General features: G+C 36.5%; 1 protein-coding gene across 1 annotated transcript; it reads left to right on the top strand.

Moving 5' to 3' along the window:
• Positions 1–16,755: 16,755 nt before the first annotated feature.
• LOC143456247 (uncharacterized) lies at positions 16,756–18,659 on the top strand. The gene is made up of 6 exons (XM_076955157.1): positions 16,756–16,839; positions 17,040–17,138; positions 17,557–17,678; positions 17,762–17,885; positions 18,089–18,247; positions 18,480–18,659. The coding sequence occupies exons 1-6, from the start codon at positions 16,756–16,758 to the stop codon at positions 18,657–18,659; spliced, it is 768 nt and encodes a 255-aa protein (XP_076811272.1).
• Positions 18,660–19,467: the final 808 nt, after the last annotated feature.

The raw sequence follows: 19,467 nt of genomic DNA on the forward strand, positions 1-19,467 counted from the left end.
GACAATTTGCGTTTAAAGTAAAATTATAGCAATTGCAAGAAGAAAGTTAAACTTTAAAGTTAGAGAAATGTTAAACTTGTTCAAAACTGCTTTTATGCTTTTAGCCTAGCTTGCTGTATTGCTTCCTAGCAAAGCAACCTGGAAAGAAGAAATGTTCCGTGTCTAGAAATGTTTCAGTTTTTGTTTGTTTATTTTATTATTTTTGGTTTAGCAAAACAGAGCCCTGCTCTTGGAATGCGTGTTTTTAGAGCACGTTTGTGCAAGTTTTGTAGAGTCCAGCTTTAAATCTGAATAACCAGACACGGGGCTCAAGCCCCCTAGACGGTTTCTAAAAATCTGCGCCCCATCTTATTGCAAAATTAGAAAGCATTAAACAAAACAACCATTTAGTTTCAATTAACTTTCATTAATGTTACGGATGCAGTTGTTACGGATCATTAATGTTACGAGGCTTTGTAATTGAGCGGATAGCCTGCGCAACCACATGAAGGAGTGACATGTTCTGTGGTGGAAGTTGTGTGAGATGACTGAAAAACAGATAATAACAAAGCAGTTGTAATAGTTTGGTAAAAACTGGAAATTGAATAAAATCAAAGCTATAGTGTTTGTTTTTATACTCTAGTTTACATGTTTTAGGAGTTCGTTGCCATTGCTTTGGCATGAACGTTTGAAGATATTAATAACTTCTGCCATTGAAAACCATAGGACGTAGGCCTATGTATCAGCGACTGGAGTCAAACTTAATCAAGAGCAATTTACTTGTCCAACTGTTGCAGAAAAAAGAACATGGTCACAATAAAGAAGACCCGTTAGACTCGTCGTCGGGTTCGAATGCTAACCAAGGTAGGACTTCTCCGCAAAACTTCTTTTGTATGTCGCCTCCCTCCCCGCCGTCCACGCATTCCGAACTAAACTGCAGTTTGTATGGTGGAATCGAAGTAGATGTTGAAGGCAAAAATGTGGATAACTGCAAGACTTTGAGCATGAACAATCAATGCTATGATGTTAAAAAAATCGACGATGAATCAACAAACGATTCGTTTGATGAAGCTACTTTAACGGGAAAAGAACGCAGAACAAACGGTGGTAAGTGTTCTTTCTTCGCTGTAACCTACCCACCCGATAACCTAAAAAACTTTGTAATATTTTGATAACCATTGAAGTGACTATTGTTTCATGTCCTGTAACGGCGAATAAAGCAGACATACTAGACTATGCGGGAAAACCGGCCTTTGGCAAATATGCCGTCGAAAATATGCGGCGTATTAGTTTTCGTTTTAACTGCTAGTTGTAGTTTTAACTGTTTTGATTCTACAATGGCTGAACTTCCACATATTTCATCAAGGTCTTTGTAGACACCGAAAAACTGCTGGCGTTCTGCTAATGCGCAAAGCAGAACCTTGCATTGGGACGGCCTACTTACTGGTTTACCCTTTGTTACAAAACGGCGTTAAGTCATTTGTCATAGCTAGCAAGCAATAAATGTTTGTGCGCTTGGTACCATTTCAGTTCATATGGCGCCTGTGTTTGGGTTTATCAGTGGACGTATTGTTTTCGCTTTCCTGTCATTTTTGTCTGAAACTAGGAAATGCGCGTACGAGAAAAAAAAATACTTATATTAGTGCAATATATATGCATTTGGTTGTCTAACTTAATTTTCGATAAATCGTTTGGCTAAACCTGATTTTAATCCACTGGGTAAATGACATTTGCATTGAACCGATGGGTGTATCGTGTTTAGCTACTTGACATACTGCTTTTACACCAGCTATTGTTTTTCGGATCCCAGAGGGTTTTATGTAGTTTTACAGTAATGGGAAAACGGCAGCTCGGTATACGTTTTGTTTTGTGAAAGCATTGTACATCTGGTTTGCCAGGCCTTCTGATTACCACAAGTCAGGGACGAAATGATAATTACTGGAACAGATCACGCAAAATGTCGCGAGAGATTTGTGATCACTTCCTTTCAAACTGACGTTTCCGGCTCTGCTGTGTAAGTTAGCCATTGTCTGCGCTCAAAGCTTCGTCTTTGTATGACAGTACAATGCTGAACGGTCAGTTGGGTCATTGTTACAAGTTTCATTTCTCAACGTATTTGCAACATAATGCTGATGCAACTTGTTTGTTCTGCCAAGTTAATTCTACTTTTTTCAATTAGTGCTACAATCAAATCGCGACAATTCTAGAGCAATTACCCACAGCGATGCAGATCTCTGGTAAGCATTATTGTGTTTTATTCTGATGTTTTAGTTGTCTTGTTTACGCAATTTTCTTCAGTTTACCCACTACTGGATTTGCGTTCAGAATTGAAATTGAAATCTTATTACAACGATATTTAATGATGTTTTCAGTGGTTCCAAAGACCATTGTTTAGACAACGACAAATTATTGCAGCCAGGCAATGGACGTTGTTATGAATACGAATTCTCGAAAGCGACTTCGGAAACAGGTTCTTTATAATACAAAAATACCATTTCTGTTTCACAGGAAAAGCATATTGTCAGAGACAATTTCGTGTTACATGTATAACGTGCTGTTATTGTTACTGGTCAAACTTCTGTGCCGCTATAGGCTGCAAACAGTACTAGTGATTATCTTAACCTTTAGGTCTTAGTTTACCTGCCGAATTAATGATTTGACTCCGTGGTTGCGTGCGGTTATAAATCTCTAACCTTAACGTGTTACTACTGTTACTAGCCGAAAGCTATTACGATTAACAGATACAGTTTATCAGAAACAATCCTTTATTGTAGGAACTGTACAGGTTCCGATTATTATGACACAAGCACAAACTTAGCATTCACCAATTTAAAACAAGTCTAACAAATTACATTTTAACACGACTGACGTAATACGTTTGTACGATTCGGTATCTCTGTCTGGGCGCTTACACGCACAGAAGTTTAAGCTTATAACAGCGTAGAGCACTGTGAACGGAAATATTCAACACCAAAATACACGAACATTTCAACGCACAAACGATAAGCACAAAGCGTTGGCAAGTGGGAATTATTTACAGTTAACACTCGGATGCTAGGAAATCACCTGGCAACGTACTAAACGGCGCTTTCACATAATGTTATTTAGTGCAAGTTTCCATTGTTGCATAATGATTGCAGTTTGTAAATGATGCGATTGCAGCCGAATTGCATCTGCATTGCAAATATTAAATGCTAGCTGTAGGTTTATCAATGAACAATGTTTAACTGGCGCATATGTTTCCACAATTGATATAATGGTACTGGGTGTGGCTCCCAAGCCACTACAGTTGCATAACTATATTGCATTGAGTGTGTTGTGTCCTTTCATCACCCTACGGAAAGGTATTAATTATAATTGCACGTTTGTTGACATACTTTCTACAGTATATTGTTTATTGCCTCAAGTTTGTTAAGATCAAAGTTGATGTAACAATTGCTGTTTTACTGTTGCAGACCTGCCTGCTTTTGTGGTCGAAAAAGAAAGAAAACTCTTGCAGATGATAGGACGACTCAATACGCTGCGAGAGCAGTTAATGTTTTCGAAGGCAAGTGCACTGCAGTTTTACAGACTTTCATAATTTTACGGAAAAATTTCTGTTTTCTCCGGTTCCTTGTTAACCTATCTTCAAAGGTATTTCATGGTAGCCTAATCTATAAATATACAATAAATTTCTATAAATTTATGGGTATTATGGGGGTACTATAAGTTTCGGTAAAATTCATGTGACTGTTGATATTATCGACTTAAACAAATGATGTTAATAAAGGTTTATTACTACTTCTACAGAAAGAAGAAGAAAAGATTGCGGCACACAACCTTATTAAGCAACAACTTCAGCTCAAATTACAAAGAAAACAACAGGAACAAGTAAGAAACTAGAAACTACCCAGCGATGCAATTTAGTTTGTTCTGGTCACCTTCACCCAGGCGTAGGTGTAACGTGTGTCAGGACTTTGTCAATGTTGCCCGCATATGGGTGTTTGTACAACAATACATTTTCATGAAAAAATTATTGAAATGTGTTGTGCTTTGGTAGACGAGCGAACCATGACTTACCGTTTATGAATAGGGACCTAAACCCACAGTTAGTTTTGTCCTTGTCAAACGAAATTCTCCTAAACTTACAACAATAAGTATGCAAAACTGGTTGGCCATTTAATATACCTAGCCCCGCCCAAATGGCTAACCATCATAAACATAGTTGTTGTTCTCCTTAGAACGACTTGATTACAAAACGAGTTCTATTTCCACAAGTAAAAGCGAACCGTTTTAAGATCAATTGTTTGTCATAATCTACAAGTGAAACCTAATGGTTCAGATGGTTCAAGTAAATTTCCTATTATGAAGCCATTATACAGAGTACCAGTTTCTCGTTGTCGTTTGTGCATAATTTCAACGATTGTCACGCAATGATAGGAATCTTCTTCCCGCTATTCAAGAGCGATCACATTAAAAGCAACATTCTCACGGAAGGTTATTCTCCATAGATAATAAATAGCATTTGTTCTGTCTCTTCCCGGTGAACTATAACTTTCAATAACTTTCATTTTAAACCTTTATTGTATTCGGCATGCTATGCTTCCACTCAAAAACTTGAAATCAATGATTTTATAGTAGGGTTCGTTTTTCCCTTTTAAAAGCTTTGTCCGTTTTGCGCATAAACACGGAAGTGCAGTGTTTATTCTTATCATATCTTTGGGAAACAATGTTACCATTGTTAAAGCAATTTATCTTTTATGGTCGCAGTCTTTTAGTTTTCAGTGAAATGTTCATTAGCTAAAAGACAAGTAGTAGGGTTTAGGTCATATTAGGATAGCTGGAGGCTTATATTATTTCCCAAAGGAATACATGTCACATTGGTCAACCCGAACAATGCAGACATTAAGTCATTGTTCGAGAAGACTAATGCGCTCCGTATTCCTTGTGGTGCGCGCCGGATATGCGCGGCAGTTTTTTCTCAAACTTTTTTCAAGTGACCGTTGTTAAGCTTATGGCAGAATGGTTGGGCTGACTTTTGAAATTTAAAGTGATTTTAAAGCTTATATGCCATTTGTATGTTGTTTGTCCACATACGTTGTATGTGTCTTATATATCCATTTGTTTGTAAGTACTTCCAACATGAAAGGCGTACTTTCACTAACCACTTGAAACTAACTACGCCTATGGTGCAGCATTCCGGCTTAAAGAAATACGGAAATAGAATGGAAAGTGTTGATTTCATCTAGATATCTACTTCGACTTACAGTCAATCATTGTATTCTAGATCGGAAGACAACAGCAACAACTGGTAGAACAACAACAGAAGATAAATATCTTACAGCAACAAATTCAAGTAATAAAACTTTATCCTTACTGTTTTCTATTGTTTACTTGAAATGACTTTGTGTGGGAGGTTAGTCAAAGCGACTTTGTTTAGTTACAGTATTGTGCGCGCTGCCGTATAGTTTCGGCAGACAAGAAGTTTTTCCAAGCCATTGCATTATTTGGGTCTGTGCTCCGGCATAATCCTGGCGTGTGAAACGCAGGAACTGCCAACCAATAGCCCTGAAATAAGGAAGGAATAAAAAATAAGTTGTAAAATGCTGTCCAGTGTATAATTCGTTATCTGTCTTCCTTCCTAATGTACCATTGTCCGTCAATTGTTGCTCTGTTGACAGTTCCACAGCACAAGACAAACCAGCCCCAAATAATATGTATAAGAGCGTGATTGTGTGCTGTCAAACTGCTCCACGGCCTATTGTAGAATTTGTTTTTGTTACATGAATGTATCCCTACATGACTAATTCTATTGTGTTGCAGGATAGTTGTTTACGCTGTCAAACGACTGGGGATGTTAAAACGAAAATCACTAGTCTGGTTCACAATGAAAGTGACTGTGGTGTAACTGTCTAAAGCCGTTTTTTTGTTTTAAATTCCCAGAATATTACTGTAAGACAAAGGCAAGAGACAATTGCCAACTCATTTTATCCGATTATGCTGGTCAATTCCGAGTCGGCAATTTCGCCAAAAAGTGCGCTTCCTCATAGTTCCATGTTGAACCCGTTCAACCACTACAAGGGATTATTTGGTAAGTTGTGTCTTTAATACTAACGAACATATATGTACTAAGATGGCTTAGTTCGTTACATTACTACAGAGATTAACATCGATATAAACACAATCTGATCCTATGTAATGTAATACTGCTACATGTAAAAGCTGAAAGAAACCAGGGTCGGTTTGCACGAGTTTCAACAGAAATATATTTCGCCTATACAGTTATAGGCATCATTAGTCTTATTCAAATTAACCCCAGTTTCAATAAACACTTATAGCCTACAATACTGTAGCACAAATAAAATATTAAAAGCTGAAAGCTGTTTTAGAATTTAAAATATTTATAAAATTCAGATTTATAGTTAGATCTTCCAACATCTTCACCACCATACAACATATATTTTACCTACAGTATTTGAAACATCGTTTACAACGTGACACGAATTATGTTGTGTCACTATACTATGAATGTAAACTTTGATCCGCCTTGCATTGTCTTGCAGATCCCTATTCTCAGTTGCTCGCCGCATCAGCGTCTGGTCTCCGAATGACCCCTACGCAGGTAAGAAAATGCACTTCTCTGCTCAATATGACAAGCCATTGCGTTTTTTGAAGTTCCGCTATTCAGAGTATTGGCTTGCTATTTATTGCAATGTGGACTTATTATTAACGAAATATAAACCCGAGTAACGCTGTACTTTTAATGTTTTTGATAGCAAGAACAGCTCCCAACAATAGCGTAGTGACAAGTAATTACGTGCCGATGCGTTTGTTGTAGCTTGCTTCTGCGAAATTCATCGACTTTACCAAATCAAGTTGCGATAAAGGAAACATTTACTGTGACGAACCGCGGTTTATGAAGCCACTCAAAATTTTGCTACTCGAAACAATTGCAGTGTTTTGGGGCGCATTTAGACGTTGTCAAACGGGACAGAAGAAGCTGTTGTTCTAAAAATCAAAAGATTCTTCCGAACACAATAGGGATTCTTTTTAGGTCACACGATTGCAAAAAGGTCTTCGGTCGTTTCTTGTCCTTAAATTGCGCGCATCTAATTTCATTGTGACGAGCACAATATATAGAAAATGACACCCCATTGCTTTTCGATACAATAATGCAGGTAACAAGTGCTTATTTATCACGCACGAGAAATGGAAACCAGAATTCATTAGGGTGTTTCCTGCTATTTTGATGAAATTTGTTTTTGTTTTCTACATTTAGCCCCCGCTATTACCGACGCCAGTCAATAGCATTCCCTCGAAAATTTTGAACAATCTTTCTCCACCCGATCAGCGCCGGTATCGTCCAGGGATTCGCACCAAGACTGAGTCTTCCGTGCAAAGTTAGTTTCAACATCATTGCCCAACATAAAGTTTCAAATTTAAACCTGTCTATACGTAAGTAAATAAATAAAATTCACCAGGCAGGAACAATGTGGCTTGTTTTTCTTTCATTTGCTGCTAGACGTTTACAACGTTTACATTGATGTACCGTTATATCATTCAAGCAGCAGGCGAATATCTCTGCGAACGCATAATGGAGCCACAATCCAACAGCTTGGTTAGATCAAACAAATCGTACAACCGCCAATGCCACAAAAAAGGATACGGCAAACTATGTGATAGAGCTGATGGCAGCGTCCAACTTCGGCGCACTTCTCTGACAAACGTTGAAGAAAGAAAGTCGTCTTCAGAGGTAATTCGTGCAGTTGTTATTTAATTGTGATGTATCACAATTTTCTAATATGGTTTTGCTTTTGACTTTTCAAACAGCTCCCGCGAGAGCTTAGCTTGCATTACACTGGTCAACAAAAATTTTGCTGCATTTCTACCAACACTTGTTCTTACTTAATTTGGGGGCGCTGAATCCGAATCTGACCTTAGTTTTTTTCTGCAATGTGTATATTTTTTGCAAAATGAGATTTTTTATTTTTTATTTACTAAATTCAAACTTTCTGAAAATTACAAGATTTGGCAGATGACGTTCTTGCTTATAGTCGAATAACCAAACTCAAAACAAAAATAGGTTCCTAGAAATTATTGTGTTACCACTAGCATTTGTATTTACGGACAATTAGGCACCAAATGTTTGATAAAATGTAACAAAGATCATTTTTGCTGGTAAAATACATATAATAAGCAACTTTTTTGCAAAATAACATTGAAAAGAATGATGGAAATCCAATAACTGAATAACTTCTTCGTTTGTACGCTTTTTGAGTTTGCTGCTTTAATTTTATCATATGAAAAAGCAGGGAAAGTGTAAAGAAGATGATGAAAGGATTCATTGTCAGGATTTAGAGCTTTAACAAACGGTGTTATGAGACCGTTTGATGTGCAGGGGCGGAAAAACAATTTTGTCTCTGCTTACGATTGGATTGAGTGTTACATTAGGCATGCCAACTTGAAATGTTTCACGTAAGGGCCGCTCCTTCTGTGTCTTCACGTGCTCTGCTATCCACCATGCATATATAACATAGAAATTTATTGTATCCTTTTTGCTGACCTAGCAGAAAACTAACCATTTTGAGGTTAACACAAATGATCCAGTTGTGCTCATGTTATCTGAGCAAATCCATAACAATTCTGATGTCATCATGCCATTCGTTTAAAACAGTGGAGTGACCAACTGGAACAGCTTCATAAACATTTCCATTGTGTAAAAAGACACACTTGAGGCTCCGCTTGGAACTGGCCAAAAACAATCGCCATCGTTCTGGATCATACGAGGAGATACCCAGTTGTTCGAGAAGACCAGGTATATCGTTGCAATATACCAGCATGTTTTCCTCTGAAAAATAGGGAAGAAAGAGTTCTTCTCTTTTTCGAAAAAGGAAACCTTTACATATTGATCTAGAACCGTTTTTTTCTTGAGTCTGGAGACTAAGAGCTGAGCTTCTTGCTTGGACAAATCTAAATCACGTAATAAGTCATTCAGTTCTGATTGATTAAACTGCTGAATAGCTACTCTGGTTTCAACAAAAGTAGCAGTCAGTCGTGTGATCTTGGGGTTCACGCCACACCATTGGAATGCAAAAAGGCAGACTCTTCCGCTCCTTTTGTTCAGTCTCTGAGCATTTCTTCGCAGTTATGGCACACAATATGTGGAGACCATTTCTTATCTTGATCGCCAAGATGTAAGCTTTGAAGGCAGGCTTCACGAACGATGTTATATTTCATCTTTGACGAAAAAAGCGTGTACAACCCACTCATATAACAAAATGAATCAGGTTTATTTTTTCATTTACGAGTGTAAAATAGAGCTTATAACCTATCCTACAGCATCTATCCGCAATAACTCACTATAATAAAACTGCTTAGCTTCTTAAAACGCACTTAAACAGCAGTAGGCTACAACTTAAAAGAGCTGAAAGTTTTTATCTGAAACACTGGTACTGTACCATACAGACTGCGCACACTAAATATGTGCCAGAAACGAAAAAATTTAAATTTTCGATTGCATAAAAACTAGAGCATTCATAAAAAAACTGATTGCAGATTTGAAATCAGCATCCCAAGATTGTGTAGAATCAGTTGAAAAATCTCATGCAACAAAAAATTAAAAAACATTTGTTGACCAGTGAATTAATAACAAGTGATCCCAAAGACTAATCTGTAAGTTTCGTTGTTTGCGATTACTTGTAGGCTTGATCCATACTATATAATACAGCAGAACATCAAGTTACGCCCCACATTGTCATAATTTGTGACCATCTTATTGCAGTGAAGTTACTGATTCTTGTCACTGCAAACGGAGCCCATTTAATTAAGACATTCTTAATCCCGTTTCCACTTGCTTTATTAGCTATTTTGGTTTAGTTCCAACTTCAGTACTACATTGTTTGTTTCATTATTTTTCAAGGATGTTCCGATTAATCTTACGCGTAAGGCATCGTCGTCAAGCATCGAGCCATCAACTTACGGTATGTCGTCACCTTCGAGTGACGTCAACGATAAAGGTAAAATTAAATGAATAACATCACTTTTCGTTACAATAAAGTGTTTCATTGCCTATGCCTTATAAGCTATACTTGGTTATTTAGAAATTAAAATCTATCGTTTGTCATAAAGTCCTTTTTGCCAACCATAAATAAAAATCAGCAAAACATATATCTTAAACCGACAATGACACACACTGTTATGGTAGGACAAAGTATTAGTTAACCAACAAAAATGCATATTTCCGTCCCTGGAGCAAATTATTTTTGTTATTATTTCATTTGAAATTCACCGTCAGCAGCTTTTTTTGGACAGGATTTGTTTACTTAAAGTAATTAATTAATCGGAAATATTAATTACGGATTAAAAGCATAAAAGTTCACGAATGTGAACTTAAAACCAGATTTTGATGTCAGGAATAAAACGCCGGATCTCAGATAGAACCAGGCTTGACTGTTTTTCATCTCCCATTATAATACTGGTGTTGTCAAAAACGCGAAGTCCGTGATGACTTTTAATGTTGAATAAGCCATTCTGTCACGATACCGCGTGTGAAATGTGAATCCAGTGAGACAAAGCCAGAAGTTGAGCACCTGGTCATTTTGCCGACTATTATGCTCAAGCACGCCATCTTGGGATTAGATTTATTTCCCCTCTACGTTATAATTTATTTCCCGTAGCCTATAAGCACAAAAAAGGTGAACATCCGTTACTTTTTTTCGTGTCATTGGCATTTGAAGCATTATTTATGTTTTAAGCAACAGCACTTTGCTTCACTTTGTACTGTATTGCAATTTAACGAGCTGACTTTTTGAATTTTTCAGATGGGTCGCACCTATCACTGTGTTCTATGAAACGACGAGCTTCTACTGACGAGGTATATTAATTAACATGTCCACAAAGCACGTTCGTAATGCCATCTTTAACTATAAAGTTATGTTAACTCTGTCTCAAAATTATGTGTAGCTGACTTTAAACTCCATCTCATCTTTACAGACTGAAGCAGTAGAAAGCAAACGAAGTTACCTGGGAGATAAACACCATTCAAAGCACTCCGTTAACAACAGTACGTAACAGAACGTATTGCAGGGCCTACACCAGGGTTATGAGTTATAACTTTTAAAAAAATTTAAATTTTGTATGTCCTGTAGTTACAAATGATGAAATGTTATGTCTTGATTTAAAAACTCACAAAAGTTAAGACTGTTTAAACAAAAAACTCCCGCACCAAATTTTTCCATTTTCAATGTAATATGTATATATATATATATATATATTGACTAATTTGAATTTGACCGACACATTTTCAATTGCGTAAATTTGAAATTTTACTTTGGTAAATTGTGTGAGCAGTTATAAGAGATGCGACAATGAAAAGCTAAAATTAAAATCAATTATGAAAGAGGAGAATAATTTCTGTTTACACTTTGATGGAAAAATGATTGGCAAACATAAGTATCAGGTAGTATGCTAGAAAAGTCCATCAAGATAAATCAAACTGGGTGTTCTAAAATGCGAAAGTGGAACAGCTCAAGATATTTTCAGCAGCCTAGAAAACCTTCTAGATGAATATGAATATGATGCATCGAAAATTTTCAAAACTGATCATATGTGACACAACATCTGTTAATAACTGGACGGCTGAATGGCGTTGTTGTGAAACTCCAAAATGCAATGATCAGCAAGAGTTTTGATAAACCACAGTATATTGGTTGCCAACATCATATTCTTGATAGAATCTTAAAACATGCATTATAGTTCTTCAATCCAACGTCTTCAACAAAACCAACTCCCAACTACAAATTTGTAGATGATGTGGTGAAACACTACGAAAACTTGCAGCAATCCTACAGGCCAGAAATTTGGATGGAAATGGTTGAAAACCCAAGATGGGCGATGATATTAAGTTTCTCTCTGAGTTGTGCAAAGCATTCCGCTTCTTCAAATAAAATGGTAGATTTCCACTAATGAAATGGCATAAATTTCCATCTCTACACAAAGCAAAATGGAATTCAAGAGCAATTTATGCTATGATTGTGTTCTTCCTCATCCCTAGATGGAGATTAACTCTGGAGATGTCATGCTCATTCATTGCAAATGCGTGACAGGAAGCTTTGTTTTCTAACAAAAGTTTTAAACATGGAATATACCAAAGATTATTTGATGCTATCTTTGAGCTTGAATGTCCTGCAGCTTTAAAGTGCCTTAAAACCCATTGGAATTGGGATACGCTCGTTGTAGATGACCCACGGCCACGTACTAACATAATTGCAGAGAGGGGAGTCAAATTGTTGAAAGAAATTTACCAGAAGTGCAAAAGGACAAATATTTGAACATTAAATTTGTAGCAAAAAATAAGTTTTGAATTGTAAATTTTTTTTACGTTTGAACCAATGTCAAAAATTAAAGTCAGTTTGTGCGGGATATTTTTTACGATTTGAACAAAATAATATTAATTTTCTAAATTTACACCAAAATTTTCATTGATTCCACCTACAGGCAAATCAAAAATTTCCTAGTCATAAACTCATAACTCTAGCCAACACACAAAATCAAACTGTATTGAAAATATCGACCTTCTCATACAGTTGTTCTTGCAATCATTTGATGACATACGGGCACCACAAGTAAACTTATTTCGTACACTTTTGTAAAAGTCACTGATTTTTGCTTGAAATTTAGACCACGGCCAATTATTTGCAATTGTGTCATCAAGCGTACGTGATAGCAAAAGCAGTGGCGATCACATCAAAAGGCCGATGAATGCATTCATGGTTTGGGCGAAAGACGAACGACGGGAAACACTTCAAGCCTTTCCAGACATGCAAAACTCCAACATAAGCAAGATTTTAGGTACTGGATAGTCTTTCAGGTTTCAAAGGCTTTAAACTTGTTCTTTTAAAGTCAGGCAAAGCTTCGATTACCCACGTAAAACTACAGCATTACTTATCCTCAGGTGCAAAATGGAAAGAAATGTCGAATGGTGAAAAGCAGCCATATTACGAAGAGCAAGCTAGGCTAAGCAAGCTACATTTCGAGAAGTATCCTGACTATAAGTATAAACCGCGACCAAAACGCACATGCATGGTAGATGGAAAGAAATTGGACATATCTGAATACAAGGTATGTATGGTATGGAGAATATAATTTTTGTTGTCTACTAAAGGAAATCATTTGCAAGTAATATCATAATGCGTATTTATATAATATTGAAATACACATGAGTCTAAGAAAATTTGCAGTTTTAAAATTTGTTTCTCAAGCACATTATCTGTTTAAAGAACATCATGCGCATGCGCAGAAACAATACAGAAGGTTACAGCTCTTCGAAATCACGAAGTGAATCTCCTCCACGCAGATTTCCGTCTCCTCCTAGTATGTGACTTCGTCTGACATCTATCATGGATCAACAAAAATAAGACCAGAAGTAGTTTCATTTTAATACACCATGTTAAAATCATCTATACTGAATATTTTCATTATGAATGGTCTCCAGGTATCCGTAATTAACCGCTGTTAAATTGTTAATAAAATATGTATCCATACCTTTTGTTAAAATTATCTGCAATTTTTTTATAGTTCCCCGTCAATCGCGCACTGTCTAGCGTGTACCACCTTGTATTAATGTATCCAATAAGTATTGGGAAAGAAAAGTTCAAAAAAAGTCGCGGTTGATTACAGCAGAGTGAACTATGTTTAAAAATAACCGTTGTATAACCTGTATGACTGCTGCTTATCGCTAAGAACGCATGACGACTTTTGATCGAACATGTTATCTTATTGTGTGCAAGCTCACGCCTAATCTCCAGCTAACACTTCAGCTGCAGAAATATAGCCATGAACTATTTATTAACCATTTATTTGTTTATTATCGTAATCATTTCTCGCTGCAAACCTTTCACAATTAGGTATCTCAAAGTTTTCCCGTTTTGAAATATTATTGAAACTAGCGTAGGAATATTTAGCCCATATCTATACCAATCATATTTCCGTTTGTAGGTGCCATATCATGATGGAGTGCAAAAGCCAGAGACCTCATTGGCGCGCTGCGCGACCTTTTTTCTATACTGTTTTTTTAATGTGCTTGTGGCGGCAAGATGGCAAACAAACTACCTTATTTATGTCATTGAGATCAATTTTCTTAACAATTTGATATCAGCCCATTTCTGGTGTATAGTGAGCCATGTATAGATAACATATCCTTATGGCTTCAACGTTGACGAATCATGATGTATGTAATGCGATGATATATCAGAATTGAGCAGTATGTTAACCAGGTAATTCGCTTTGTAAGTCCTACAACACGTTACACAAATAATTTTGAATATGAGTTAGTGAAAGTTTAAAGTTTAAAAGCAACTTTGTGCTAAGCAAGATGATTCAAATCTGAAAAGGGCAATTAGACAGAAGTTTTTTGAATTTTTAAAATCGTTAATTTGAAAAAAACTAAATCTTTACTACGCATTTCAGCTCAAGGTCATTTCCAGTAGCAAATGGTTTTATGTGAATATCTCTGAACTTGTATACCTGCTGCGCCACAAAGTGTATATATATATACAAAGTAGTTCTGGTTACTCTATGTAAAATTTATTTGATTTCAGGGTTATACAGAAATAAGACGAAGACACCGCCCTGAAATGAAGCCGTTTTGTTTTTGAATGATATTGTTTTTTTCGCATTTTTATGAAAATAAATGCATTATTGGGATGTTAACGAGTTTTTAACTTTTCCAGTTGTTGTCAAGATAAGGAGCATAGATAAAATTAATTCAATAAGAACTTTCTGAGTAGCGTTTTTTTTCACTATATCTTAACAGTGAATTTTGATAGACTTTAGCAATAATGACACAGGTGTGCCGTTTGTGATAATTTAATAATTGCAATAATTTATACACAATTGGCATTTTGCATGAGTTTTTGTATTTTCTCCAGTTTAGATAATGTAATGTGTGCAAAGCTGCGTATTTCGTGCTAAGCTCTTATTCAAACAAGGAATTCTAAACCGACATATTTGACACAGATTGAAGTATTTCAGGTAGCATTGTTTTCACTGCGTAAAGTTTGAAGTGTACTTGACGAAATGTTTGGTAACCGTAATTTCATACCCGTAGGTTAAAAATTTAGCTGAAATGTTAAATATGTATTGCATTTCAAAAATTTTCGAAAGTAACAGAAATATATGCAAGTTTAGCTTTTAAAAGGATTCATACATACGGAAAGTTCCTAAAATATTAAATGGAATATTAAATGAAAAACTAAATATTTCCAGAATGGACGCGAAGCTACAGAATCACTGGAAACATCCGAATCGTCAACGGCTGCATTATGGGTCCGCGAAGGTTTCCCCTTCGCGCGTTTCCAGATTTCTGTCGAATTTTCCCACCAAACACGCGAGCGATCGTTTTCGCGCGTCTTATGGTAAAAATAGATGCCAGTTCCCATTTGACAATAAACTGCGGGGAAAAAATGACGACCAATAAACCAATGTCTAGAAATAGGTTACTAGGTTTGATAAAACCATAAATTTTACAAAAGAAATGACAAAAATAGGGCGTAAAGTTAATTCACCGTGGGTTATAAACCTAACGATCAAAAACGTTATCAATCATACCATGGTGAGTTTAGAACTAAAGAAACTAAGAAAGGCGCCCTAGAAAGCGATTGATGCCAAGCCTTATACAACTGACACAACTCGAAAGCTTTGTTTAACTTTTCACCCAATTTTACAAAAGGCATTTGGTAAAACGCCAGTCAACACAGTCACAGGCTAATATGCCACAAACGCATGTTATGCATGAGACAAACTTGGCATTGATAAGGTCGGGATAGGTAGATAGGTTATGGATAACATTTTAAATGCCGTTTGATATTTGGAAACTTGCTCTAAATAACTTCATGTAAAAACTCATTTTTGTACATCAGACTTATCTTCGCTCGAAACTGACGATTCAGATTCACTTGCCTGCTGAACACTGGCTATTGCAGCATTTACTGTTGCGTTGATTTCAATGTCAGAATCCTCGTCATCAGAGCAGTCTGACAGAAGATTTTACAAATTTCTAATCCACGTTTTGCTGTAAATCTGCCTAAACGTGAAACAACTGAGTTGGGCTTTGAAGTCGCCAATAAACATCGGACACAAACGTTCCAAGGAAACACTCGCAGATGAGCTAGATGTACAAAATTCTCAAAAACATGTCTACATAAATTCTTTGAAGGAAATTGAAGAAATGATGAGAAATGAACATCAGGAAATCAGAAAGTTCACCCCGAAGCAATTCTTCAAAAGGTAATGTCGTTTCGTTACAAGTTATGAAAACGTTCATGACCACGCTGTTTTATTTTATAGAAAAAGGAAATGGTCTTCGATTTGTTAGATTTTGATCAGTGCATTTACTGGTTTCACTGTTAGTGTTGCTGGTGCTGGTTCCGGCGCAGTCATTAGCAGTGTCACAAAGGTAAGTTGCACGATATGCGTTAAAATTTGCCCTTTTATGGAATATCTCAAACACCTGGCTTTTGTAGATTGCCAAAATATTTTCTGCTGAACCGGACTGTAGAGCACCCTCTATTTCGGCCTTCAACATTGCAAGACGGGTAGAAACAAGCTTTTACAAACTTAAAATTTTGCTGCTTTTGATTCACTGCAAAATAGTTTTTCAGCTTAGTAGTTATGTTTTAAGTTAAGTCCTTTAGTCACTCTTGTTTTTGAGGGTAAAGTTTGCATTTCAATCGGTGAACGTCGACTACCGCAACTTCGACCTATCTGATATTGACGTCAAAGCCATACGTACCTATCATTATGCGAAGTAAACTCGCAAGAAACAAACGAAAACTCTTCCATGAGTTCAGCTGTTTGCTTGACACGACAAAGAAAAGCGACAAGGTATGAGAAGATACAAAATAATGCAAGATAAATGCAAGCAAAATGAATAATGCAGATAAAAAAATCGATGAACGATGAAGTTTTATGGAAGTTATCACTCTTTTAAACACATAAAACATGGTACATACAGATACATGAAAAAGGTCTATCTAGTAAGTAACCATAATAAGGAATCGTGACCGTTTTAACTGCTGGTGCAGTTTGGACATTTGCAAAGAGTTTTTGAAGATTTTTTCGGAGACGCTGATTTTCGAATTTCCATCATTAACAAAATAATCAACATACAAATCCAGATAACTGTAAGTCGGAATTAGAACTAAAATCCTATACTATATCGTTTACTGAAGCAACGTTAACGTACCGAGATACTTCACTATTTCAAAGATCAAAATCTCGTTGGCATCATGCAAAAACAACCAGTTAAAACTAATTAAAAATAAATAGATGTGTTTCCAAGCAAATTTGACCTTACCACTGAACTGAACGAGCTGACAGTAAGAAAAATGTTTAACATTCAAGTTTCATTGACTTGCCCTTCCCGTAAATTTACATGTCTGGTGATTTCACAAGTTGCAAAATGCATTGTTTGACTCGTTCTTTCTGTATTTGTTTTTGTCTATGCCTACTAACGGTATAAAATTCTACACATGCTGGTGATACAATCCTTGCACAACTATATGAACATATAAGTGGTGAAACACCAAAATCTTTTATAAGACCATCGAGGACCAGCTCGCTTCGATTGCCGAAGTGCAATCGGCGCTTGACACAATTATTGATTCATCGATCAACAACATACCGATGTCCATCAAAGTACCATTCACGGACAAGATTTTTAAGTACGGCATTTCTTGCTTGTTGAGTATAGGCTTATAGTTGCCGAGCTTATGTTGCTCTATAAAACCAGTCGTTGATGTTTCAGCTTGTACCAACAACAAGAAGCTGAGATCATGCGGTCGTTGTACGATCTTGCCAAAGCTTATCAGTTCCTGAGTCTGTGGAAGTTTGACGCTTTAGATAACTACATGAATGTGTATGGAGACCGGGTAAGTTTGAAGGAAAGTAAAATATTTTTCTTGCGAAAATGGGACGAACAGGTAGGATTGACAACACAACAAATAGCACTCGCTGTAAAATGTAACTTATGCACTAAGCCAATGAAAAAAAAATGTGTAAATATGCAAAATAAATGGGAAAGTTGATTTTAAGCAAAATTATTTTTTTTCTGGGCACCGTAATGCACGCGCAGTTAATGATAAACAACCTTGATGGTACCTTGACCGGAATTGATCATCTGCAATCAATCAAAAATGAACTGGACTACAAAAGGAAGGACTTTATCAAAATGCTTGAAACATCGGCCGGCATCGGTTCTAACTCCTACAAGTTATTGAGGAAATTTAACAAGGTAAGCGATTAATTTAAACTCAAGCCGGAAATAGCAAGCAAAATATTGAAAGTTTTTAACCAGTAAAGTAAGCTTAACAAATAAACAAACTTGCACACAATAATATTTAATCAACATCTGTGGCCCTTCCTAACTCAGAAGTTCTATGCCAACTGTCACTATAACGGCATGTTAGGTTTACGTATCCTGTGTATGCACCAATAAAGTTGGAATGATTTGCGTATATACACAGGCAACACAGTCGAGTATGTTCAAGACTCTTAACGAGACTGGCCGATTTACGATCAACATCGAACTTGATCCGGAGGACATCACCAAAATTGGTTGCGATTCTTGTTACAACGGTCGTCTGGTATCGATGTACGTCGAATTGACTGGCTCTGAACAACCAGCAAGTGTTCCCGAAAAGTAAGTGCCAAATATATAACTTCAGAAAAAAAAGTGTAATTTATGACGTTTAAAGGATGGAAGTTTGTCGCGCATTGGCCTAACTGCAAAGCAGCATTTGTTTTTAATGCCAACCAATGCATGCAACTTGAACACCAGGTGCATGATACACATATTCCGCTAAGATCGATAAACGAGTGTCTTACAGTAAAGCAAAAACATTGTTTGTTTTTGCTATACCAGGTAAAATACGACCGCAAAGTAAAATTTGTATTCTTTCTATTTGTATTTGACCTATTTGTTTTTATCAGCATCTACTTAAAGGTTGCTCACATGGGCAACTCATACTTTCTGCAGCCGCTTTCAGACGGAAAGAAGACGTCAGTTTATCTTCAACAAGAACCTCAAAATATTTACGGCGGCAACGTTATGTCGTTTGATAGAAAGAATCTGATGACGTCCACTAACGAAGATTCATTGAAAGACATTTTGCATAATCCTTTGGTAATTTGAAGCTATTTTTGGACATATAATTTTGCGTTGCTGAATCCGTTCACAAGATTGTGAATTTGTGACTCATGTTTTATGGCGTCTTACTTTTGTTTATTGAATTGCAAATTTTAAATATTCAAGTAAGAAATACAAACGTGCTGGCACGTATTGCTGGTGAGTTGAATTTTACTTATGTTTCAGGGAGGAAACAAATTTTGCAGTCTTGAAATAAATTCTTATAAATTCTACGGTGGTCAAATGTGTAGAAGTCCATACGCCACTTACACTGTCACAGTGCCTAAAACTTCTACACTTTCATGTGGTGTGGCCAGAGGCATCAC

This window comes from Clavelina lepadiformis, chromosome 1, assembly GCF_947623445.1.
Source record: "Clavelina lepadiformis chromosome 1, kaClaLepa1.1, whole genome shotgun sequence".
Lineage (NCBI taxonomy): Eukaryota > Metazoa > Chordata > Ascidiacea > Aplousobranchia > Clavelinidae > Clavelina > Clavelina lepadiformis.

Coding starts and splice junctions, on each gene's coding strand:
- LOC143456247 (XM_076955157.1), top strand. CDS start 16,756: ATGCGAAGTAAACTCGCAAGAAACAAACGAAAACTCTTCCATGAGTTC. Junction 16,840..17,039: donor CGACAAAGAAAAGCGACAAG/GTATGAGAAGAT, acceptor CTGCTGGTGCAG/TTTGGACATTTGCAAAGAGT. Junction 18,248..18,479: donor TATTGAGGAAATTTAACAAG/GTAAGCGATTAA, acceptor GTATATACACAG/GCAACACAGTCGAGTATGTT.